Genomic DNA, 23,947 nt, shown 5'->3' on the forward strand with positions numbered 1-23,947 from the left:
AGGCTAGGGGCAGGCTCCGGGGTTCATGCTCTACTACGTCTCAGGTGATGGGTCAGAGCGAGGGCCAGCGCCTTTCCCAGTAAGAAAGCTCTGGACCACGCAGGTGGCAGGACCACCGGCTGGCGTGGCAGGTGGTGGACTCCTCCCTTCGTGCCCACGTGGTTGGGATTTGGTAAAGTTTCGAGGCTTCGAGATATGGCAGGTCTTACTCTGGCCTATGATGTAGGTCACCGGAGCCTGGGGTGGTCTCCAAATTTGGTTTAGACTTTGCAGAGGGTCACTGAGGCCCTCCTATGCGAGGGAGGCCTCATCAGAGCACCCGTCTGCCACTGCCCCCCGGCGGCCAGGACGGGCCAGTGTACCTTGGGGCAAGGTATAAACCGCTCAGTTCCAGGGAGGGGGACCCCCGGGGAACACCCGCGGGCCGCGGAGTCTGCTGCGGCCTGTCAGGCTGGCCTGAGGCGCTGGGTCCGTGGTCTCCTCCGGCTAACGGTCCTAAGATGGGTTTCCACCCAGCTCTCAGCTCTTAAGGAAATGTCTGCTGTGCCTCTGACCCTGAGATGCGGGCTGGGCTCTGGGCTGAACGATGGGGTCGGGCAGCCACAGAAGCTGGGGGTCACGTGGCGGGGGCAGGGTGCAGGGGACGAGGTACCTACGTGGTTCCTGAAGGAGGTGTGCTGGACGGGGTCCTCAGCAGCCAGGGAGATGCTGCTGAGCAAGATGAAGAAGAGGATCAGGTTGGTGAAGATGGAGTCGTTGACGATGCGGTGGCACTGGAGGCGGAACCTGCAGGGGAGTGGGAGGGGCCGTCACGCAGGGCCGGGGCCTCCGCTCCTTCAGCCCCGTGACATCCCGCTGCGGCGGAGCGATAGTGCCACCGCCCGCCACGCCGTGTGCCCACCCACAGGGCCTCAGGCTTGCGCCTGAGACCTTTGGGAACCCCTACATTTCACATACTGCTGTGACATCAGCCACCGGCTTTCGTTTGGGGACGTCTTTCCCATCATTAAAAATAACGGCTTTGTAAGATCTGCTTCATATGTTTATGTACAGGGAGCAACAGGGCCACCCAGAAGCGTGGGCGCCCAGACTCCGAGGGGACGTGCTTCCGTGGCAGTAAGTCAATCCCGCACCTCGGCACAATGACAAAGAACGACACATCTGACCCCTGAGCGCTCACGGTAGGTCCTCGGACGCTGGGGGTGTCATTTATACTGTCTCACCTTGACAGTAGGAGGGGAGGAGGGTGTGATTAGCATCTTCATTTTATAGATAAAAACCACTGACACCAGGAAGGACAGGCTTGCCCAGACACAGTGTGTGTGTGTGTGTGTGTGTGTGTGTGTGTGTGTGTGTGTGGGGCCAGGACTTGAACCTGGCCATCAGGCTTCTGCTCCTGGCGTGTGGTTGACTAAACGCTCTGAGAGACCTTACTGATGCAGGAGCACCAAATTCTGGAAAGGACAAGTTTTTTGAGACAATTCTGGTTTCACGAGAGTTAGGAAGGGTCTGCAGCGATCCTCCCCAAACAAACAAGCCAATCCACTGAGCTGGGGTCTGTGTGACATGCAGCCGGGACGGGCAGAGGCGCCTGACGAGGCCAGTAGCAGCACAGCTGTCAGGAAACTTCGAGCCAGTCGGAGGTGGGGCAGAGGGGCCCGGGACCCCTAGGCAGAGCCAATGCCCTCAAGGAGCATCTGGAAGAAAGCTTCCAAGTCCTAATTTAGGTCCATGGGAATCTTGCTGATTAAGACGAAGTATTGGGGTCACAATCAAAGATCATTAAACACTCAGGAACATAAGCCACTGAGATGGGAATCGAAGAAACTACAAATAATTGACTTACACGGCCCCTCCCCAAAGACTGTGTATGTTGGAAACATCAGATCCACATTCTAGAACAGCTATATTTGAAACGTTTCATGGAATAAAGGACTTGACCACAAAGATGATGAATCAACAAGACACTCAGACATAGACAGATGGAGCTGGAAAACCAAGCAAGACCTGGAACTGTCTGAAGTGAAAAGATATAAGCTGATGTGAAAACTGGTTTACACAGTAACATAGAGATGAAGAGAGAATCGAGAAATTGGAAGATATATCTGAAGAAATGAGCCAGAATTCCAACCGAGAGACTAGGAGATGAATGATATGAAGATGTGAATGTGTGAGCTGGGAAGGACAGAATGGGAAGGTATAACTTGCGTCTACTTGGACCAGCTGGAGAGAAGGAAGATGAGGCAATGTGTAGAGAGACTACGCTTCAACTTTCCAAGAAGTAGCTATTCTTCTCCTAATCTTTAATGTCGTTCAAGAACTGACAAGAATATAAATCCATAGACTTAGAAACAGAACATATTCCAAGCAGGATAAATGGAAAGAAATCCATGGTGGTAAAAGTGCGCAACCCCAGAGACAGCAGATGACGTTAAAAGCCGCTGGAGACAAGGGGCAGATTCTGACTAGAACAATCGTAGGCATTCCGACTTCACAGGGGAATAACACATCCAACACGCTGAAGCTAAAACCCGTCAACCTGAAAGTGTGTACACAGCCAAACTACCTTTCAAGAACAAGAAATGCAAAGGATTACAGATAAACAGAGGCCAGGTGAATTTTCCATAAAAGACCTCCTGAGGAATGTACTTTAAGGAGGAAAGAAAATGATTGTCGAGGGATGGACTGAGATGCATAAGAAATGGGGAACAGATAAAAAAATAGTAAGTGGTACGTAAATCCAAACACACACTGTCTCCACAGGCACTCACGCCTGACTTGTCGTGCGGGAAATAAAGGTCGGGCCCAAATACTCACCAGCCACAGCACGTAAGGTAGGAGGTCTGGGAGGAGTTCGAGCAGTCTAACTACTTTAACTCTACTTTGCAGGAGAAGGTTTAGGATCTTGTGCAACTTTAGGCCTTGTTAAGTTAAATGTAATCACCAACAGAACAGAAACAGAGTTTACACATTTCACAAAACGGAGAGAAAAGCAAACCCAGGTCTTCTGATTCAGAATCCAGGACTCTCTTCCCTAAATCCGTGCCTGTTTACACAAGCTGCGGGGAGCTGGGAGAGTCCCAGCCCCACCCAGAGGCTGGAGGGCGCTGACACCTGCCGGGCTTGTGTCACAGAGAGAGCGAAGCCCCGTGCACACACCTGTTGCTCGGGCTGAAGATGAAGAAGGCGCTGGCTTCTGGCATGGGCACCGCCTTCTCCTTCAGGTGCAGCTCAGAGAGGGGGCGGGGACGGGGGCCCACGGGCATCTCAGGCTCCTCCTCCTCGTCTCCTGCAAGAAAACAGCACCGCTCTAAACAGCTCCATGGCTCCCGCTTATTTTTTTATTTTATTTTATTTTATTTTGCGGTACGCGGGCCTCTCACTGCTGTGGCCTCTCCCATTGCGGAGCACAGGCTCCGGACGCGCAGGCTCAGCGGCCATGGCTCACGGGACCGGCCCCTCCGCGGCATGTGGGATCTTCCCGGACCGGGGCACGAACCCACGTCCCCTGCATGGGCAGGCGGACTGACTCTCAGTCACTGCGCCACCAGGGAAGCCCTCCAGCTTATTTTTACCACCGTGCGGCTTCCTTCCAGATGCCTTCCTACGGACAGGAATCAGACATCATCCACATCTCTGGACCAGCCAAGACACCCAGCTCTCTCCCCGTGGGCACGGCTGGAGCTCATCTCTGCTACAGGAAGACTCCCCGGCAGCACACGAGAGGGGGCTGAGAGTAGGGTGACCAACTCAAAACCTGTCCTTGTTTTTATTTTTTTTATTTTAAAAATTTATTTATTTATTTATTTTTGCTGTGTTGGGTCTTCGTTTCTGTGCGAGGGCTTTCTCTAGTTGTGGCAAGCGGGGGCCACTCTTCATCGCGGTGCGCGGGCCTCTCACTGTCGCGGCCTCTCTTGTTGCGGAGCACAGGCTCCAGACACGCAGGCTAAGTAGTTGTGGCTCACGGGCCTAGTTGCTCTGCGGCATGTGGGATCTTCCCAGAGCAGGGCTCGAACCCGTGTCCCCTGCACTGGCAGGCAGATTCTCAACCACTGCGCCACCAGGGAAGCCCCCCGTCCTTGTTTTTAAATGGAAGTTCCCACATCCCAGGAAACCCTCAGTCCCCTGCAAATCGGGGTGGCTGGTCATCCTAGTTGTCAGGCACTAGCGACAGGTGACCAGGTGAGACTGGGGCACTGCCAAGCGTCCTCACCCTTCTGGACTGCAGGCAGGGGAAAGGGCGTGGCTCAGTTGACCTGACACCCCGGCAAACAACCCCATCCTTGAATGTTCCAGGAGCTTAAAGTCAACATTCTCCCTATTCCTGAAAATACAAGAAAACACTGTGCTGTAGGGGCAGTCGGGCCATAATCCTGCCGTAACAGGCCCTCCGTCCAAAGGTTCAGACGCTGACACCAGTTACAGAAGCACTTTGTTCTCCAGGCCAGCAGCCACACTGAATGTGGACCACAGGCACACAAGCTCACTGGCCATGGAAGGAAACTGCATACCCTGTTCTTGTCCAAGGTACTTAAAAATGTTTAGAAGGGAATGGAAGTTAGGAGCATGCCTTGATCCAAATCTTGGCTCTGTTTCTTTCTGGCTGTTTAAGTTAGTGTCTCTGTGCCTCAGTTTCCCCATCTGTGAGATGGGATAATAGCACGTATGTACCTCAGAATGGTGCTATTACAATCTCCACCCACGGTAGACACTCCAAGACCGTAGATTAGTGTCTAGCATCTTCCTCGGTCTGTCTGCTCTTTGCCTGTTATTTCCCGACAGACTTTCCACTCACATCAAACTATTCTCTGAACACTCACTGTAGTGGGTTGAATAGCATCCCCCCAAATCCATGCCCACCCGGAGCCATGGGATGTGACCTTTTTATTTTATTTTATTTTTTAAATATGGACCACTTCACGAATTTGTGTGTCATCCTTGCGCAGGGGCCATACTAATCTTCTCTGTATCGTTCCAATTTTTAGTATTTGTGCTGCTGAAGTGAGCACGTGACCTTATTTTGGAAAATGCACCTTTGCAGATGTCATTAGCTATGATGCTGTCACAGTGGACGAGGGTGGGCCCTCGTTCCGGGGACTGCTATCCTTGTAAGGAGACACAGGGAAGGAGGACGGAGGCAGAGATGGGGCTGAGGCTGCAACAGCTGAGGAGCTCGAAGGGACTGCATTGGCCGGCAGATTGGGGACTCTCCCCAGAGCCGCTGGAGGGAGCTCGGCCCTGCTGGCATCTTGCTGTCTGGCTTCCAGGCTCCAGAACCATGAGAGGATGAAGTTCTGTTGTTGAAGCCCGTGTCCGGGGGCTCCATGAAGGTGGCTCAGCTCTCTCCCTGCATGACCTGCCCGTCAGCCCCTCCGCAGAGCTGTGGGCACCCCCGGCTCAGACAGCACCTTCACCTGGCCTTCCTGCGTCCCTGCGCCCAGGAAGGACCTTCCTGTGAATCCCAGCAGCACCTCCGGCCTCCCACACCCACCTGGCACTTGGGACAAAAACGCCTCGGGTGCGTGACTTTAAATGTACATGGTTCCGTCTCCTCATGTGCTGAAAGCCCTGCAGAGAGAAACCCCCTGGCACGGGAAGCCTCATTTCCTGGGGATGATTTAATAACACTGGCTTTATGAGGAAGGGGACTGTGCAGAAGGTCCGGGGGGGAGATGGCTCTGGGCGGTGGACCTCGTGGACCAGCCACAGGTCTGTGCTCCCTCCCGGTTACCACGAAGCCAGGAGGGGCGCAGCAAAAGAGCCTGGCACAGACAGCGGTTCTTTATCAAGCAGGAGGCAACCAAGGACCCAAGGCTTCTCTGGAGGACCAGCAGATCACAGGCACAGATCAGATGCCCTCCCGCAAGTAATCAGAGCTGACCGGCAGGCAATGGATACTTTCAGCAGAAGAGTGGCACACAGTGGAAGATGGTGTCCAGGAGGGGCTTGAAGCTCCCTAACTAACCTTGGCAAGGTCTCCTATTAAAGCAAAATCAGTGAAGCCAGAGTGGGCTTACACCACGGCATCTGTACGTGGGATTTACCTGGAGGACCTCAGGTCCCGCCTGGCTCTGCCCTCTTTCCAGTTTTGCTCTAAATGACCCAACACTTTCTTATTCAGGAATGTCTGAGAACAGGTAATTGAGCGCTTATTTAATCATCTGTGTTTATAGAAAAACACGTTCGCCAGGTTTGTGTGCCTCTAAGGTCCTCGTGGAGAATCGTGTGTACTCTTTTGTCCTGCGAGCAACGTTTAAGAGGAAACTACTGCGGGAGGACAAACCAAACTTGTAAAGGGGCAGAAGGTTGCCAGCACGTGATGCTTTGCACATACGACGCATGAGGAGAGAGGTGACGCATTAGCGGAAGTCAGGTAGAGCTCCTTCTGGGGTGGGCAGCCAACCGCCCAGACGCCCGATGCCCGTGGAACGCCTTGGTGCTGTTTTCTCATCGCAGCCCTCACAGCGCCCACAGAAGCGGGGACAGCGAGGCCCGGCCGCTTCTCAGACGGCGCTTCCAGAACTCAGCCGGAGAAACGCAGCAGGCAGAGCTAATGCCCACCCTCGGGCCTGGCCGCCCGGGGCCCCATGCTCACCGCTGTGATTCTGCTCATGGCCGGTTCAAGTCAAAATACTGTTTCTGACACCTCGGGCCCACAGCGCACTGGACGCAAAGCCATGGCTTTGCCGTCAAGGAGCATCCAGGCCTCCATGTAGCCCCAGAGTCTGGCCGCCCTAAAAAGCCAACCTGCAGAGCAAGGCTGGGACGCACTCCCCGTGCCGTTACCTTCTCTTAACTGGCTCAACTCGGCCCTCAGAGCCACCCTTCGCCCTCCCGCCTCTCCAGCTTCTCTGTCCAGCCGACCCTGCCTCCAAACACCCCCCAAGTGCCGCCCCCTCTGCGTGTCCAGCTGGTCCCCTGCCCTGCTGCCGTCATCCTGCCTGGACTGCTGCATGAGTATCCCCACTGCCCCGTCCCACTGCTTTTACACCACAGCCAGAGCAAGTCTTCTGCAAGGTAAGTCAGACGTGGGCTGAGAACCTCCTGTGCTCCCCCCGCATCAGCTGGGACCCATCCCTCTGCGCGGCCTTGGGGGCCATCCCACCTGCTCCTGCCCCGCCCCCGGCCCCGCCCCTGGCCCTCTGCCTGCTCAGGCCCCACTGCACACAGGTGCGACTGCGCTTGCCGGTCCCTCCACCTAGAAAGCTCTTCCCTCAGTCATCTCCACACCTGGCTCCTCTGACCCAGGGGTCAGCCCACAGGTCACGTTCTCAAAGGGGCCGTAGTGACCACGCAGCCAGGGCAGCCCCGCCCACCTGGTACCTCTAATAGGGCCCTTGGTTTTATGATCTTCCTGATGTTTCCTTTCTGGTTGGTTTGCTTTCTTGCTCCTTGTCTGCCTCCCACTACAATGGGGGGCCCCGAGAGCAGTGGCCTTCTCTGTCCCCCATGGTCCAGGGCCCGGCACACAGTAGGTGCTTTATAAGCAGCTATTAAATCAATGCATGGACGTCCCCCTGGTTTTGGCCAGCTCTGTGGCCATGAAAACAGGATGTTCCCGAAGTAACTTCTTTCCTCTCCAACCTCCCGACTGCAGACCCAGTGGGGACCACCTGCTCCGCGACCCCCCGCCGCCCCAACTCCCCGACTGCAGACCCAGTGGGGACCACCTGCTCCGCGACCCCCCACCGCCCCAACTCCCCGACTGCAGACCCAGTGGGGACCACCTGCTCCGCGACCCCCCACCGCCCCAACGCCCCGACTGCAGACCCAGTGGGGACCACCTGCTCTGCGACCCCCCGCCGCCCCAACTCCCCGACTGCAGACCCAGTGGGGACCACCTGCTCCGCGAACCCCGCCGCCCCAACTCCCCGACTGCAGACCCAGTGGGGACCACCTGCTCCGCGACCCCCCGCCACCCCAACTCCCCGACTGCAGACCCAGTGGGGACCACCTGCTCTGCGACCCCCCGCCGCCCCAACTCCCCGACTGCAGACCCAGTGCGGACCACCTGCTCCGCGACCCCCCCCGCCGCCTCAACTCCCCGACTGCAGACCCAGTGGGGACCACCTGCTCCGTGACCCCCCGCCACCCCAACTCCCCGACTGCAGACCCAGTGGGGACCACCTGCTCCGCGACCCACCCCGCCGCCCCACCTCCCCGACTGCAGACCCAGTGGGGACCACCTGCTCCGTGACCCCCCGCCACCCCAACTCCCCGACTGCAGACCCAGTGGGGACCACCTGCTCCGCGACTCCCCCCGCCGCCCCACCTCCCCGACTGCAGACCCAGTGGGGACCACCTGCTCCGTGACCCCCCGCCACCCCAACTCCCCGCACTGCAGACCCAGTGGGGACCACATGCTCCGCGACCCCCCGCCGCCCCACCTCCCCGCACTGCTCTCTCCTGGAGCCCCTGCAGTGGCCCAGGCCTCTCCCACAGCGTCTGGACTGAGCCGCACATTCCCTGGTGTCATCACATTTCCTTTTCGTGTGTACTTATTAATTTTCAGCCCTTAGTGACTCTCAAGCACATCTGTATGTTCACTCAAGTAAATGAATCAGTTAGATAAAGGCACCGTCTTGGCACAAAGCTTTCCTTCCTGGGTGAGGCGATGTTTCTAAAACGTATTGTGTACGAAGCTGGGAGGCTCCAACCCACCGGCGAGCTTTGGAGATTGAACCAGGAGGGGAGGCCTGAAAGGCCACTGCTGGGCAGCGGGGCTGCTTTGCGGGGACTAGAAACAGGCGCCTCCCGCAGGGGGTCCCGCGATTAACAAAACCTACCCCAAATCAGTTGGCTCCCCGTCTGTATTCAATTTCCCCCCATTGCCTCAAAAATGTCATCGAAAAGTTTATTTGCTCATTTAGGATCAAGGCAAGACCCGCCCGCTGCATTCGCTGGATATTTCTGGTCTGTCTTTGAAATTCTATAATAGTTTCCTCCCAGAAGGGCTTGAAGGCTTCAAAAGGTTTGGTGCCCGGCACACGGACACCCTTCCGCCCTCCTTTCTGTCCGAGCCCCAGGAAGCCAAATCCTCCTTCCCAGCAGACAGACTGCGGAGGGAAAGGGAAAAGGAGGCTGGACGTGGTCGCGAACGCAGAAGGTTTTCAGGCTCCCAACAGGGCTGTGACCCGACACAGCCCAACCTGTGCGGGGAGGGGTGTCAGCGAGACCCACGGTGCCTTGACGGTGTGTCGTGACTTTGAGCTTGAAGCTCGTGATGACATCTGCAATTCTGTGTAGAAGGAGGGCAGGTCAGGGCTCACACAGGGTGTGGTTTCCTGACGCAGGGAAGTGGCTCCTGAGGGGGGCTGATGGGCTCCTGTCCTGAAACCCTCTCCAGGGGGCCTGCTGCCAGTTTATGGACCAGACGGCGGAGCTCCGAACACGTCCTGCAGAGCAGCGAGCGGTGGCGGCCACGCTGTGCTCAGCTCCGCCTTCCGGGTGAGGACAGGACAGATTTGGGGTTTATTATTAAGGGAGCAAGATGCCGTGACATATGTTATCCTAATAAGTTATGTAACTTAATAATGATATTACAACATAGGCTATAATAAACCTTAAATGTATACGCAATCCAGCTTCCAAAAGACCCAAAGGCATCGCTCCCACACGATGCACTCAATCTTCTGTTGTCATTACGAGGAAACAAGGAGCGAAGCACCCCGACCTCCAGAGGGTAATCGGCAGCGCTGCAGATGCGTCGGGGGAGCTGGGACCAGCACGCGGCTTTACAGTTGGGTGTCCATCCCCAGATCCCCCCGCCCGACCTCCAGAGGGTAATCAGCAGCGCTGCAGCCGCATCGGGGGAGCTGGGACCAGCACGTGGCTTTACAGCTGGGTGTCCATCCCAGATCCCCCCGCCCCCAGGCCAGGCTGTGGGCTGGTACCTGTGGTTTCCAGGTTGGGGTAGGAACTCTTGTCCTCATTCTCGTTGGGCTGGAGGTCGTCCATGTTGATCTAGGCATCCAAGGAGAGAAGGGGGTCCAGTGAGACAAGGTCCACAGTTTTAGAGGCTTCCGGTAGCCTTGAAATCGCCGCCTAGTCTAGGCTGAGCCGTCGACTCAGAAACACATCCTTTTTCCTCTGCACACATCCCTCAGGACGCCAGCAGAAGGCTGGCCTGCCTTCTCTCTGCGCCCAGCTCTGCTGTCCACCCTCCCCAGCCCCTTCTTCCCCCGCTTCCCCTGGTGTCTGGCCCAGGAGGACCGTGTCCTCCTCCCCGGGCCTCAGCCCCTCACCTTGGTGGCAGGGGGGGACTCTCCATCCGCAGTGATGGATTTCAGCTCGATTTTCTCCTCCTTGGTCTCCTCCACGGCCGGCTTCTCCACCACCTCTTGTCTCTTCTCTGGGCTGGCAGTCCTGGCCGGTCAGCAGGAGGGAAAAGAAAGGGATGTGACCAGATTGATAGGGAGCTGCCCTGTGGTCTGTTGGGGCCCATGCCATGCGGCTCAATCACAGGGGCGCTGGGCCTTGCCCAACTCTGTCCCCGCCCAGCTCTGTCCCATCCTGGCTCTGTCCCATCCCAGCTCTGTCCCCGCCCGGCTCTGTCCCATCCTGGCTCTGTCCTTGCCCAACTCTGTCCCCGCCCAACTCTGTCCCCACCCAGCTCTGTCCCATCCTGGCTCTGTCCCATCCCAGCTCTGTCCCCACCCAGCTCTGTCCCATCCTGGCTCTGTCCTTGCCCAGCTCTGTCCCATCCCGACTCTGTCCCCATCCGGCTCTGTCTGGCATTCAGTTGAAGAGTCCAGCTTCTCAGAGGCTCAGTCCCCGTCTAACCCAGAGGAAGGTTCCTGGAGAACCCTGCTCAGTACTCAGCAGAGGTGTGGCCCGTGACAGTCCACATAGACAAGGACGAAGACAGAGTGGGGCCCTGGCTTATCTTCTCATGGCTCTTCAGCCGGAGCTGGACCTCTCCCATGAGCGGCTGCCGCCCCCCGCCCTCCCCTCTACTCCTACCACCTCTCATGACCTCCCTTCTCAATAGAGAACCCGCCACCTTCCTGAACAGGTGGGGCAACACCTTCCCAGAGATGTAATTCACGGTGGTCCCCGCTTAGAGCAATGCCCAGGAATTAGGGGAGAGCTCAACGCACACAGAGAGCCCCCAACCAGCCCCCTTCCAGGAGGGACGGCCAGGCAGGGGGGAGCGGCACCCCAGGCTGGGCCGCGGAAGCTGGCGGTTACCTGGCCAGCTTCTTCCTCTCCTTCTCTTCTTCCTCCTCCTTCTGGGCAGAGGTGAGGCTCTCGGCGTCAGCCAGGTTGTCCACAGCAATGGCCAAGAACACATTCAGTAGGATATCTGTTTGTGCCCATTCTTAAAGAAAATGACCCTTGGACTTGGGGTTGTGGATGGGCAGGGGGGCGGGAGGGGGCAGGACATGCGGGGGCAGAGCTCCATCCGGGGAGGGGCTCTGAGCCCCATCACCCCACTAGCTTCCCGGGGTTTTCTGAGGGGTCGAGAGCAGGCCCGCTGGCAGGCTGGGGCCGGGGGCGGGGTGGCCGGCAGCCGGGCCTCGCTCTTTAACTGCCGGTTTCGAGATGACCACCCGTGACTGACACCGTAAGCGGCGCTGCAGCGGGACAGGGTGCAGAGTGGCCATTACCGCTGCCAGGAGGTGCCCGCTCGCCCTGCCCCTCCCGCTGTGACCCTGTTCAGACAGAGGCCCTGGGAGGGTCCACCGAGCTCCTAACTGGAGCGGAGTTTGCCCTTTCTTCTCCCCCAACCCCAGACTCGGACGCAGGCACTGTGGGTCAGAGAACCGGATCAGAGCCCGTCCAGACGAGAGGTTAACGCTGGTCAGGTCCACCTTCCACCCCAGGCCCCGGGAGGCTCCGGTCACACGGGGAGCGAGGGCCGCGGCCCCGCAAGGACAGGGGCTGGGCGTGCACCGTCCCGTTCAGCCTCACCCGGCCCGTTGGGTCGGAGGCACTGCTATTTCCACCCCGTTCCCAGGACTCCAGGTGGGCAGCCCTGGGTGTGCCCGAGGCCGCCCGCTGGCCTCTGTGTCCAGATCTTCTGTGATTTACTTTCCGAGCCCCTGTGCACACAATCCCCAGGGACAGGACGGGAAGGGGGTGCCAGCAGCCTGGGACCCGGGATCCTGCCCGTGGCCCGTCCACTCTGCCTGCGGCTAACATCCCGCAGAGTGGCTTCAGAGCGAGGGACCCTGGCCCGAGAGCAGGGCGACAGGTGAACGTCACTTCCGGGGCGGAGACTCTGTCCTCCCCGGGCAGGGGACCTGGGCTGGGCAGCCAGCGCACACATCGGGTGAGTGGCTGCAAGCACAACGCCGGGCGGGGGGATGCTCGCCTGGACCGCGGCGAGGATGTGCTCCTGGAACTGGAGGCTGGGGGACGACTCGCGTCCCCCCCGGCCCCAGGCTCCGGGCTCCCACCCAGACACCTGCACCGCTGAGGTGGTCTGGGCTGGACATATTCTCCCAAGCCTGCCCTTCCCTGCTTCCCCTGGGGGGAGGGCCCTGGCTTCCCCCAAAGTCAGGACCTGCGGGGCACACCTACTGGCATCGAGCTGTAGGCTGAGAGCTGGGGCAGCGGGGGCGGGGTGGGGGAGGCAGGAGCAAAGGATACAATTTCCACAGATGAAGAGGATGATGAAGTAAATACAGACTAACATCCCTGGAAAAGAGGGGCCGCCATAAGCCATGATCCCATCATACATCACCGAATTCCAGTCCTCCCCGGTCAGGATCTGAATGACACAGTCCCACCAATAAGGGACACAGCGTTAGACCAGCAGCAAACCCGAAACTCCCCTGCCCAGCCCCCTGCGAGACACAAACGTCTCACATCTGTCTCTTCCTCCCCCGCCTCCTGCCCCCCATTCTCCTCCCAGGGCTCTGAACTGTGACCCCCGCAAGTCCAGCCCTCTCCTTAGGCGGAGTGCGTGGCCACCGGCACAAATCATCTGACTGACTAAGAGAGCTTCCTTGGCAGAACACCTCCTACCCCAGGGACAGTGCTCGGTGGCTGGCCCTCGGGTTAGGTCGTCAAGAGGAGCGTTCACTAAGGGGCCACAGGTCCCCCGCTTCTCTCCAAACGTGAGGACGCTGGGTACCATCCTTAAGATTCTGGCAACATCCACATATTCCCCAGTTTAATCCGTAAGTCGATCTGCTTTTAAACTTAAGTGCTACTTTAGCTTGGCCCTAAGCCCACGTATCCGTGAAGTCTCAAATTCGATGGTAGTCGTATCTTCCTGGGGGCAAGCGTGAAGGGTAGGAGAGAGTCCCGTCCCCCTCCCCTCCCCAGCAAGGGCCGTCCACTTTCCTTTGTTGATATTTTGGGCTTCCATGTAGAATGTATTTGCATAAAGGTTTCCACGGCTAAGAAACAGTTTTTAAGCCGCTTAATTGGATCTTTTTTTCCCCCCAGTGGTCCATCCAACAAAGCAATTTCCTGGGGGTCGGGGTAGGAGGGCTACAGACTGTCCTGGGCTCCTGTGGCCGACCTGCTCTGGCTGCCCCGTGGGAGTGGGCGGGAAGCTCCTTCCTCCCCCCACCGGGCCCCTGGCCCTCCCCCCAGAGCACAGTCCCGGCAGAGAGGAGTCCATACCTGAAACACGGTGAGGAGGGACTGGGGGAAGTTATCGAACGTGCTCCTCCGGGTCTGCATCTCATCAAAGTTGAACTTCCCCCCGAAGAGCTGCATGCCCAGGAGGGAGAAGATGATGATGAAAAGAAACAGCAGCAGAAGCAGGGAGGCGATGGAGCGCACAGAGTTCAGCAGGGACGCCACCAGGTTGCTCAGGGAGTTCCAGTACCTGGGGACGGGGGGCGGGGTGAGGCTCCATCACCCCTTGACCCCTGCCCCCCCCACCAGGGGCTCTGGGACCGGCTGCAACGCCCTCCTCCTGGCCCTGTCCTTGGGGCAGCGTGGTGGTGGGACCTGGCTGGCCAGCTCACAGTTAGAGCGTGAGTGAGTTAATTCAGGGGCCCCGGGTCGGGAGTCTGGTTCCGACCGAGCTCTGCAACGTGTCTTTGGGCGAGTTGCTTAACATCCCTTCTTTCTGCGCCCCACAGTCTGAAAAAATAGGGGCAGCGGTAGCACACGCTTCATTATGTTATTGGGAGGATTACATGCGATAACAGTTTTTAAAAAGCCACTCCCCCCAACGGCAACCAAATAAAAAATAAACAAGTGGGACTCCATCAAGCTAAAAAGCTTCTGCACAGCAAAGGAAACCATCAACAAAGTGAAAAGACGACCTAAAAAATGGGAAGAAAACACTTGCAAACCATATATCTGATAAGAGATTAAAATCCAAAATATATAACTAATTCATGCAACTCAACAGCGAGACAAACAAACAAACAAACAACACCCCAAATAATCCTATTAACAAAACAGACAGGGACTTCCCTGCTGGTGCAGTGGTTAAGACTCCACGCTCCCAATGCAGGGGGCCCGGGTTCGAGCCCTGGTCAGGGAACTAGGTCCCACATGGATGCCACAACTAAGAGTTCGCATGCCGTATCTAAGACCCAGCGCAACCAAATAAAAATAAATACTTAAAAAAACCACACCCGAGTAGACATGTCTCCAAAGAAGACATACAAACGGCCAACAGACACGTGAAAAGATGCTCAACATCGCGAATCATTAGGGAAATGCTAATCAAAACCAAGAGATATCACCTCACACCTGTTAGAATGCCCATCATCAGAAAGACAAGAGATAACAAGTGTTGGTGAGAATGTGGAGAAAAGGGAACCCTTGTGCGTTGCTGGTGGGAATGTAAGTTGGTGCAGCCGCTGTGGAAAACGGAATGAAGTTTCCTCAAGATAATTAAAAACAGAGCTACCATACCCTCCAGCAATTCTACTTCTGGGAACATATCCAAAGGATACGTTCACTATAGCATTATTCATAATGACCAAGACACGGAAACAACCTGACAGTATTGTGCCCGGCACACAGGTGATAAAGGTTAGTAATTATTGTTATCACTACTGATCTTTAGACAAAAAAACACATAACAAATTTTTTTTTTCCAGAATGCGGGCCTCAGCCCAGCCATGAATGGGGTCACCCACGGGTGAGGGTGGCCTGGGTCACCCGTGGGTAAGAGGGGGTGTGTGGTTTACTGAGGCTTCCCAAATTCACCCAGTCCAAAGAGTTGGTTTGTTTCAAAAGTCTGTCTTCTGGAGATCCTGATTCAATAGCTGTCGTTTGGGGCCCAGAAATCTGCTTTGAACAAGGGTCGCAGAGGATTCCGATACGCAGGCCAGCTTGGGAGATCCTGGATTGCAGCAAACACACCCAGTCCACAGCGACAGCCTGCGGCTGGAGGGGCCCTGCCTCTCTCCGCTGTGAGCGCGGACGCCCTTCACTGTGGGGACGGGTGGGGAAGAGCCCTCTCTTGGGGAAGTGGGGGGACACGAATGGCCCTGGAAGGGGCTTGGGTACCCGGGACAGGGTCTGTTCAGGGTGAGGAACGCACTGCAGCAAAAGGGACACGCGCCCAGCTGGCCAAGTGCGTCTCACTTCCCTGCAGCGCTAACCGACCCAGCTGCCTTCCAGGTCACGACCTTGATCTCCTCCACTTAGATGTTCCCGGCTTTTCACCAAGGCAGACAGGGAATCGTTTCTGCTGCTCGAGACAATGCCTTGCAAACCACGCCCCGCTGCAGCTTGGCACTGCACCCCAACCCGGGCACCTCTCTCCGGGGAACGGCTCCATAAGTGACAGAAGCAGATGGGCCAACAGTTTGGGTGTAAACATGAGCGTCTCCCCAACCTGGAGTCTCTCGTGCTCCAGACTCAGCCCTGCTCCGCCTCTACCCTGCCTGCCAGCCACACACCCTCTGTTCGCGGAATGTTAATCTACATCGATTTGTATCCGCTCTAGAAAGGCTCTTACCTGTTCCACATTTGTGACAGCCTTGTCTCACCCAAACAGGCTTGAGCTCTTGACGGCAGAGGCCAGAGGTTCTCCTTTCATCCCCTGCATCTCTGTCCTCAAATAGATTCTGTGCAACCTGGCGTGTGTGACGGGCTGCCTGGCCCCGGTCGGCTAGAGATTGTACTAATCGTTCTGTTTAAGCAAGGAGTTAGAGAACCTCTGGGGGCTAGGACGCCCTCCCCTCTTACACTGAAAGCTCCCAAACCTGTCTGGAGATGACAGGCCGGGGCTGGGGGGTGGGAAACCATTTTCTAAATGCCGATTCCCAGGCCTCGCTCGGAACCACGAATCACTGCTGTGCGAGCACCCAGCCCCCGTTGGCAACCGGTATTTAGGAACCGAAACTCCGGCGCGTATCTGTAACGGGAACGTCCCGCTGTACTGGGGGGGTGGACGGTGTCTGCCTGGGGGTTAAGGTCACACAGACCCTACAGTGCACAGAATATTCTGGGAAAGTCTTCATGGCCACAGAAGTTGGTTCCTTAGTTTTCCCGAGGCCCATGGATGTGAGGGAAATAGACCAGCCCAGCGCTGAGGTTCAGGCTGTCCGCCGGCCACGGGCCCAGGGGCGCCGGCCAAGGAGGCCCCAGCCCCGAGGGAGAAAGTCACCGTGCGGGAGGGGGTCTGCCCGGGGTGGGGTGCGGCCCGCGGGCCTGGACTGAGGGCCTGGACGGAGCACGGCTGTGTCGCCCGTCATGGGGGTGGTGGAGACCCTCTGGGGACGCTGGGCGGAGGAGGCCTACTGAGCCGCCTACAGGGGCCGGGCCTCGGGTCGGAAGGCTTTTCTCCTGCTCGCATGTCCCGAGGGGTGCGCGGCCGTCTCAGTCGATGGGGGGCTCCCAGCACGAGCCGCTGGCCTGACCGAGCCCCGTGGCCCGCCCCGCCATCACGCCGTCGCGGGGAAGCACAGCCGCCGTCTCTGGCTCGAGCCCAGACCCTTGGGGTCGCCCTCCAGGTGGCCTCACACCCACAGCCGCAACCCCATCCTCGGAGCCGGGCTACAGCCCCTCCGGCACCTGCCACCCAGGCGGGCGTCTCCCCCGTCCTGCCCCCGCGCCCTGCAGCTGCTCCCCGCACCCCCCCCTCCTGCCCAGGCGAGGAGCCGCGAACGCACTGCCGCCGGTGCTCTCAGTGACAGTAGTAAGTTATAATACACGGAAAAAGATCGAATCCACTGACGTTAAAGAAAGGAGAGAGGGGTTTGCTTTACAGAGGGTGTCAAACGGACAGCAGGAATGAATGAATGAACGAACGAATGACAGAACGAGTCAGTGATTCAGGTACAGACCGTCACAGGTGGAAGGCCTCTGGACAGCAGGGTGTTCACAGGCCCCGATATCTCTCCATGGATTACTCCGTAATCACAGAGGGCAAGGGCACAGTAACGGTGAGAAACGCGGCGGACACCCCTGGCCACGTTCCTACTCTCAGAATCCCCGACAACGGGACAACTCCTGGCGCCCTGTGACCTCCGACCCCTCCTCGGCCGGGCAGCAGGACGCTCTCCAAGGCCCCGCCCGAGGCCCCGCAGACCCTGTGGACGGCACCTCCCCTGCTACCCGCTGCGAGGCTGCAGCCCGGCCCCCCACTGTCCCGCCTGCATGCCCCCCACTGGCTGGCCCGGCCCTGGGGTCTGCAGGGCTCACTCCTTCAGTCCCCCAGGGCCTGCGCAACGCCCTCCTGGCAGCCACCCTGTCCCCAGCCTGCATTTCACATGCTCATCCCCTCCGGGGGGATGGTCCAGAGAGCAGGGCTTGTGCTGGGAGCACAGCCAGAGGAGGTGCCCTGGGAGTGTTTTGCTGGATGAAGGAACAAATCTTCAACATGACACCTTTGTACTTAATGGAGGGAAGGCAAGGGGACACAGACCCCGTGTGTGTGGAGCAGGGCTGGGGGGGAGGGTCTTACACTCACCGGAGTCAAACCCACTTTGCTCAAAGGTGAGGAATGGCTCTCGCCCTCCCCGCAACGTCACTTCTGATCCCGTGGCTACCAGACCACTCGTCACACTATTATGTGTCAGGAGGACAGACTGGTCCCCAGAGGCGTGGGGTGGGGGGGAGGTGGGCGAACTGGGTGCAGGGGTCAAAAGCTACAAACCTCCAGTTATAAAACAAATAAGTCCTGGGGACGTGAGGCGCGGCACGGTGACCACAGTCAGCAACACTGGATTTTACCCTGGAAAGTGGCCAAGAGAATAGAGCTTAAAGTGTCCTCATCACAAGAGAAGAAAACTCGTGTGTGGCGATGGCTGTTAACTTGACTGTGGTGATCGTTTCCTAATGTATACAAATATGGAAACATTATGTTGTTCGCCTGAAACGAGTATCATGTTATATGTCAACTACAGTGGACCCTGAACAACACGGGGTTAGGGCACCGACCCTCGGCGGTTGAAAATCCGAGAATACCTCGACAGCCCGTGTCCTCGAATCCAACCAACCTCGGACTGTGTAGACCTGCAGCGCGAAAATATCTGCATGGAAGTGAACCCTCGCAGCTCAAACCCCTGTTGTTCAAGGACCAGCTGTGTGCCTTGATTCAAAAAAAGGAAAAAAGAAAAAACGTCTATGATGCCTCAGTTTGCTGCATAGAAAGTAGGGTCGCTGTGGCTTCTAGACGCTTGGGTAGGATTCCAGAGAGCAGTGTGAACATGAGTCTCTCCTGGGGACAGCGTCCCCCCCGGGGGCTCAGAACAAGCGGCCGCAGGTCTGAGGGCACCTGCCAGCCTTGGTTCGCGAGCCAGACGGCGCCCAAGTGCCTGACTCACTTGCTCACGGACACACCTGGGCTGAGGAGATGCTGCCCTTGGACCAGGTCGTGGCTGTGGGCGCTGCGTGCATTCAGCCTCCTGTTGCTTCCCGTGCAGCAGGGCAGGGCGGAGGTCCCCGCGTGTGGCCTGCCACCTGTGCTCTGCGCCTCTGGAGCAATACCGAGCAGAGCTGGTGCCAGTGGCCTGGCGTCACGAGGGACCCCCCCGCTGGACGGAAGGCCCTCCATCCCTACGTGCACTCCCTGGAAGACCGACACGGGGATCGCTGTGGGGACACTGCGGAGCTCAGAGGAGACGGCTGGGATCTGGGGCCCGGCTCACCATGGCAGATGGCAGGGAATAGGGTGTGTTCTCCTCAACACTGATACCAAAGAGGCTTGTAGGTGCCGGGTGGCAGCCTCCGGGCAGGGCGATGGGAAGGCCCTGCACCTCTGTCCTTCTCGATGCCAGTCTGCTCCTGATGTCTGTGACCGCTGTGGCCCCGTGTCCCAGGGTCCCTCTCCCTCCAGGAAGGTTGGTGGGTGGTGAACTGGAGGGTGGACGGCATATGCACCGTCGAAGGGGGCTTTCATCCTAATTGATTAAGACTGAAATACACACACTCACGCCAAAAAGGCGCTTTGGAGAAAAGCGGGCACCAGCAGAACAAAGGACTCAAGGTCTTCAACCTTGTAGAGAAACTGAGAAAAGCCAAGCCCCGCCTCTTCAGAATGATGCCCGCGTGCGCCCACGTGCACAGAAGAACCCTCCAGCACTGGGGGTCTCAGCCCCCGAAGCACAGGCCGCTCGAGAGACCCGCCTCCCCTGCCGGATCCCCCTCGGGTCATGGTCTCTCTTCATCCCTCCCGTGGCTCAGAATCATTCTCCCCAGCAGCGTGTCCTGCCCACCCCGGGCCAGACCTGCCGGCTGAGATCTTGCTGGTCCCCACCCTGCCTCTGTCCCGGGCCGGATGCACAGTTTATGTCCGTCACTCTCGAGCCAAACCCCACCTGGGCAACAAACTCGAAGGCCTTGTCTTCCCTGTTTGCGTCAGAGGCCTCGGTCACACTGGGGACATAACCCCCCTGGGGGATGTGAGCTGATCACGACTGGCAGGGTGTCCTGGCCTCGACCGTGGGATTTAGGCGGGGCTCCTGGGAGCCTCTCAGAGTCCCCAGTCGGCCCTGTGGTTGTGTCGGGGTGAGACAGGGAGCCAGACGTCATCCTCCCCTGTCTCCTTAACCCCCGAGAATAAGCACCTTCCTCGCTGACGGCCGGCCCGCGGGCTCTAGCGTCTGAGCTGCCTTCTCCATAGGCCCCGGGCCAGCAACTGGGCGGACGCCAAAGTTACCTTTATAATAGTGGCCCGTGAGGAGCTCAGAGCCTCTCTGGGGCCCTGAGAAGGGGGCCGGGAGGGTCTGATGCTCGTGGCCAGACCGGCAGTTACATGGAGAGCTCAGAGTCTGGAGGATTTGCAAAAGGCTCGCACCTCGGGGCTGTGGGCCCCTGTGTGGTCACGATTCCCCAGTGAGTCTGTCTGTGCTGAGTCAGTCTGAGCTCACACCTCAGGGACGGCGAAGGGAGCTGCGGGGGAAGAGCGGTGGAAGAAAGAGAAGTATTTAGGGTTTAAGAGGGAAAACAGCAAGGGCTGGAGGGGCTGTGCTGCACGTGAAGACCAACTGTATAAAAAATGAGACGTAATTAGTACCTCGGGGCCACACCCAGATCTGAGCAAACTGAAGCTCTTCCTCCTCATAGAGTGAAGGTCAGGCTGGGCTGACAAACAGCAAACTAGATGTTGAAACGGGCAACATTTAGAGCCCCAGAGAGCCCCAAAGCAGGAGAAAGAGCCCCATCCGTCACGCAGCTGGAAGGCCCGCGGTCATTTACACAAAGACGACAAAGGTCTCGGCCGCGTGCGTGCCTCTCTGTTCTTCTCCCAGAGGTGCCCGGCCCTTCTCACCCTGCAGTTCCCCACCCATAGCACTGTGAATACTCAGTGATCAGCGGACAGCCTGGCGCAGGGTTCCCAGTCTCTTTATATAAAAATGAGACCCACAGGATGGACGATATGCCTACACGCTGTATACTTCCTAAGGCACGCTCAGATTTTGACAAAATGCCACAAAAATGTAAGCAGGCTAGCAACTCACTGTCATCATAAACCAACGGCTTCTCTTCCCGCAGGGGCCACGGATCAGCTGTAAACCCACCCGGTTCTTGCTCGTTCATTAAAGCCTTCAGGAATGCAAGTGACCAAGAGTGAGGGTGTTACAAGAGCAATACTGAATGTACTTGTATTTGCTATGTAAAAAAGAAACCATTTGGGGTTTCCCTGGTGGCACAGTGGTTGAGAGTCCGCCTGCCGATGCAGGGGACGCGGGTTCGTGCCCCGGTCCGGGAAGATCCCACATGCCGCGGAGCGGCTGGGCCCGTGAGCCATGGCCGCTGGGCCTGCGCGTCCGGAGCCTGTGCTCCTGTGCTCCGCAACGGGAGAGGCCACAACAGTGAGAGGCCCGCGTACCGCAAAAAAAAAAAAAAGAAACCATTCACAGATTTTGGTATTTTAGCTCTTAGTAATAACAAGTGACCTGCCACACACTGTCGAGCTGCTCTGGACATACTGAAGGGCCATGAGGTCATGGCTGAGAACCACGGTCTAGATCGGTGTTCCCGGCCCTTAGACCACAGCCCCTGGGTGGGAGGAGGGCAGCCTGGAACTACGGGAGGGGCTCCATGGATTCTAGCACTCTAAATAAAGAGCCTCGAATGTGGTCAGGTGAGTAGGAATTAATAAAATTAAAATCAATTTAAAAACTTTGCTGGACTCCTATTAGGTCTTTATCATTATGAGTTTTCTCAGCGCAGAGCCATCAGAAACACCGTCTTCGCCGGGGCGGGGCTGCCGTCTGGAGGAGAGAGTGGAGGGAGGAATCAAGTCCCCAGTTACACATGGAGCTCTTCCTGTTTTTAGACAAGGAAGAGGACAAAGGGCAGCGGCAGAAAATCAGGCCAGAGTTTCTCAAAGTGAGGCCATTGGGCCACTGGCTTGGCGCTCCCCAGGAGCTGCTGGCTGAAATCTCTAGAGTGGTGGGTCCTTAATGAGCTCTCCTGAGAAGGTCATCTAGGTCTGAGAATCACAGTCACTGGTCCAGAAAACGCTGTTAAAAATAGTAGCGGTATGGCGCAAAGTTTCCTCCAAGAGATTTTAAAAGAGGAGGGAGAAGCAGACTTGTTTGATGGCAGGACCAGGCTGACCTGTCTCAGGGGACCAGTACGCCCACCCCCCAGTCCCTATTTTAGGCACTTTCTGGCCACTGGAGTGTATTGGAGACCAGGTTCAGGAGGGGGCCTGGGACTCCCCAACACCTGGACTCTTTGCTGTCTTCCAAAAGCCCCCAGACAGTTTGGAGACTGGAAAACAGGAAGATGATGGCCTTTGCCAAAGTAACTTCCAATTAGACCATGAAATTCTTCTGTTTACGGATTTTATGGAGATCCGAAAATGCCACTAGTCCTTCTTGTGGAGGGGCTTCAGGAAGCTCGCTGATAAAGACAGACTTAAAAATGGCTTCCTGGCAATAGTTTCAGATTAGAAATAGATAAATTGTTGATTAGAAACAGAATGAATGTGAGGTCTCTTCAAGATGCCATGAGAATATCTGGGAGCAAAATTCTTTTCTCTAGGAATTGAAAAAACAGACAAAGCCCCAAGCGTGTGGACTTTTGAGAATTACTTAAGAGGCACCTGAAACTCCAAATTAAAAATAGCTCTGGCTGACCCAGGAGGAGCAAGCAGAATCAGTCAAAATCCTTTACGTCTTGTCTCTGGAGACAGACAAGAGAGTTTAGCCATCAGCCCTGCAGCCCACGGTCATGGTCGGGGCACAGAGCCTGGTGATCCCAGCTTCACCCCTGAGCAGCTTTGCGACCCTGGGCAAGCGACTGAACTCCCTCAGTCTTCTCACCTGGAAAATGGGACTAATGATAACAGCACCCCCTCTTATAGGTGATGGTGAAGATTTACAGGTCAGACGCAGGCGAGCACTGGGGTCAGGCTGTCTGGCACAGACCGAGAGCTGATGCACATTCACCAGGATTGTCACGATGTTTCTACTACTTTCATTTTGAACCGAGGATTTTCTGGGGCGTCAAGATATTCAGACATTGAGGAAGAGCTCTTTCCGGGGGCGGGGGCGAGGCAAGTGTTGCCCAGGAGTATCCAACTTGGGGATGTAACTCCTGCCTGTACTTTGAGTCTGTCTTCTGACCTTGAGGCTTCCCCAGGGCTGCTCTCCTGTCCCCAGCTTCCCAAAGCAGATGTCGCCCCTGCCTACTTTGCCAGCTCATTCCATTCTGTCTTAGATTTTCCTTTCATTGCCTCCCAGGAGTGGACTCCGTCTCCCCAGCTGGACTGTCTGCTTCTCCCAGGTTCAGCCCACACCATGCAGTCCACTTCCTGCCTCTCAGAGCTGGACAGTGTGTACACGGCAGACGACCAAATACAGCCACAGTGTGTGTGTGTGTGTGTGTGTCACCATTAGCTCTTTCCTCCCTCTTCCTTCTCCTGATAATGACAACAGTTACAATCAGAGTCACAGTGAACACTCGGTTACCAAGAACTTCTATGCCTGGCACTGAACGCAACTCTTTAAATGCCTCTTCTCACCCTAACCCTCAACGAACCCATGGGAGCAGGTGTGTTTGGGGCACGGGGGCTGCTGAGGGAACTGGGAAGAGAACAGTCACACCCAGGTGCCCTGCAGCACCCCCCGTCTCCCCACAAGTTCGGAGACTCTGCAGAGACGGTTAAGTCCAGGGCCTGGCACGGGCGATACCAACCCCACTCTTCCCAGCAGGATCTCACTGACACCCAGTCTCCCCGCATCAGACTCTAGGGTGGGAGGCCTGTCCTTCTGGGGGCACAGTTGGAACCCCTCCCCTTCAGGTGCTCCTGACGTGCCCCTCCCAGGAAGACCACAGCCCACGGTGAGAAATACATATTATACTGCGACCCAGGCACGATCCCGGGGATTTCTGTGAAACGTGTTTACATTCACGTGAGGCACTCCGATGTTGTCCACCCTATTTCATTCTTCCATTAAAAACGAGAATGAGGAGAAATTGGAACCCATGTACATCGCCGGTAGGAATGTAAAATGGTCCAGTCTCTTTGGGAAACAGTTTGCCACTTCCTGTAAACCTTAACTACAGACTTATCACGTGACCTAGAAATTCTGCTCCTTGTATCCAAGAGACGGGAAAA

The 23,947-nt window shown here is 57.0% G+C and overlaps 1 protein-coding gene and 1 non-coding gene across 12 annotated transcripts in view; both read right to left on the reverse strand.

Moving 5' to 3' along the window:
• The window catches only part of CACNA1C (calcium voltage-gated channel subunit alpha1 C), a 462,295-nt gene that overhangs the window by 69,970 nt on the left and 368,378 nt on the right, over positions 1 to 23,947 (reverse strand). For all 11 annotated transcript variants that reach the window (XM_012539272.3, XM_049694801.1, XM_012539283.3 and 8 more), the window contains exons 14-20: positions 13,579 to 13,786; positions 12,595 to 12,715; positions 11,191 to 11,305; positions 10,245 to 10,365; positions 9,894 to 9,963; positions 3,160 to 3,289; positions 657 to 786 (exon numbers count right to left, since the gene is read on the reverse strand). In XM_012539272.3, coding sequence (XP_012394726.1) covers positions 657 to 786; positions 3,160 to 3,289; positions 9,894 to 9,963; positions 10,245 to 10,365; positions 11,191 to 11,305; positions 12,595 to 12,715; positions 13,579 to 13,786 — 895 coding nt within the window. The remainder of the gene's footprint in view (positions 1 to 656; positions 787 to 3,159; positions 3,290 to 9,893; positions 9,964 to 10,244; positions 10,366 to 11,190; positions 11,306 to 12,594; positions 12,716 to 13,578; positions 13,787 to 23,947) is intronic.
• LOC117199044 (U6 spliceosomal RNA) lies at positions 4,902 to 5,009 on the reverse strand. Its single transcript, XR_004480232.1, has one exon. It is a non-coding gene; the product is annotated as a U6 spliceosomal RNA (small nuclear RNA).

This window comes from Orcinus orca, chromosome 11, assembly GCF_937001465.1.
Source record: "Orcinus orca chromosome 11, mOrcOrc1.1, whole genome shotgun sequence".
Taxonomy (NCBI): domain Eukaryota; kingdom Metazoa; phylum Chordata; class Mammalia; order Artiodactyla; family Delphinidae; genus Orcinus; species Orcinus orca.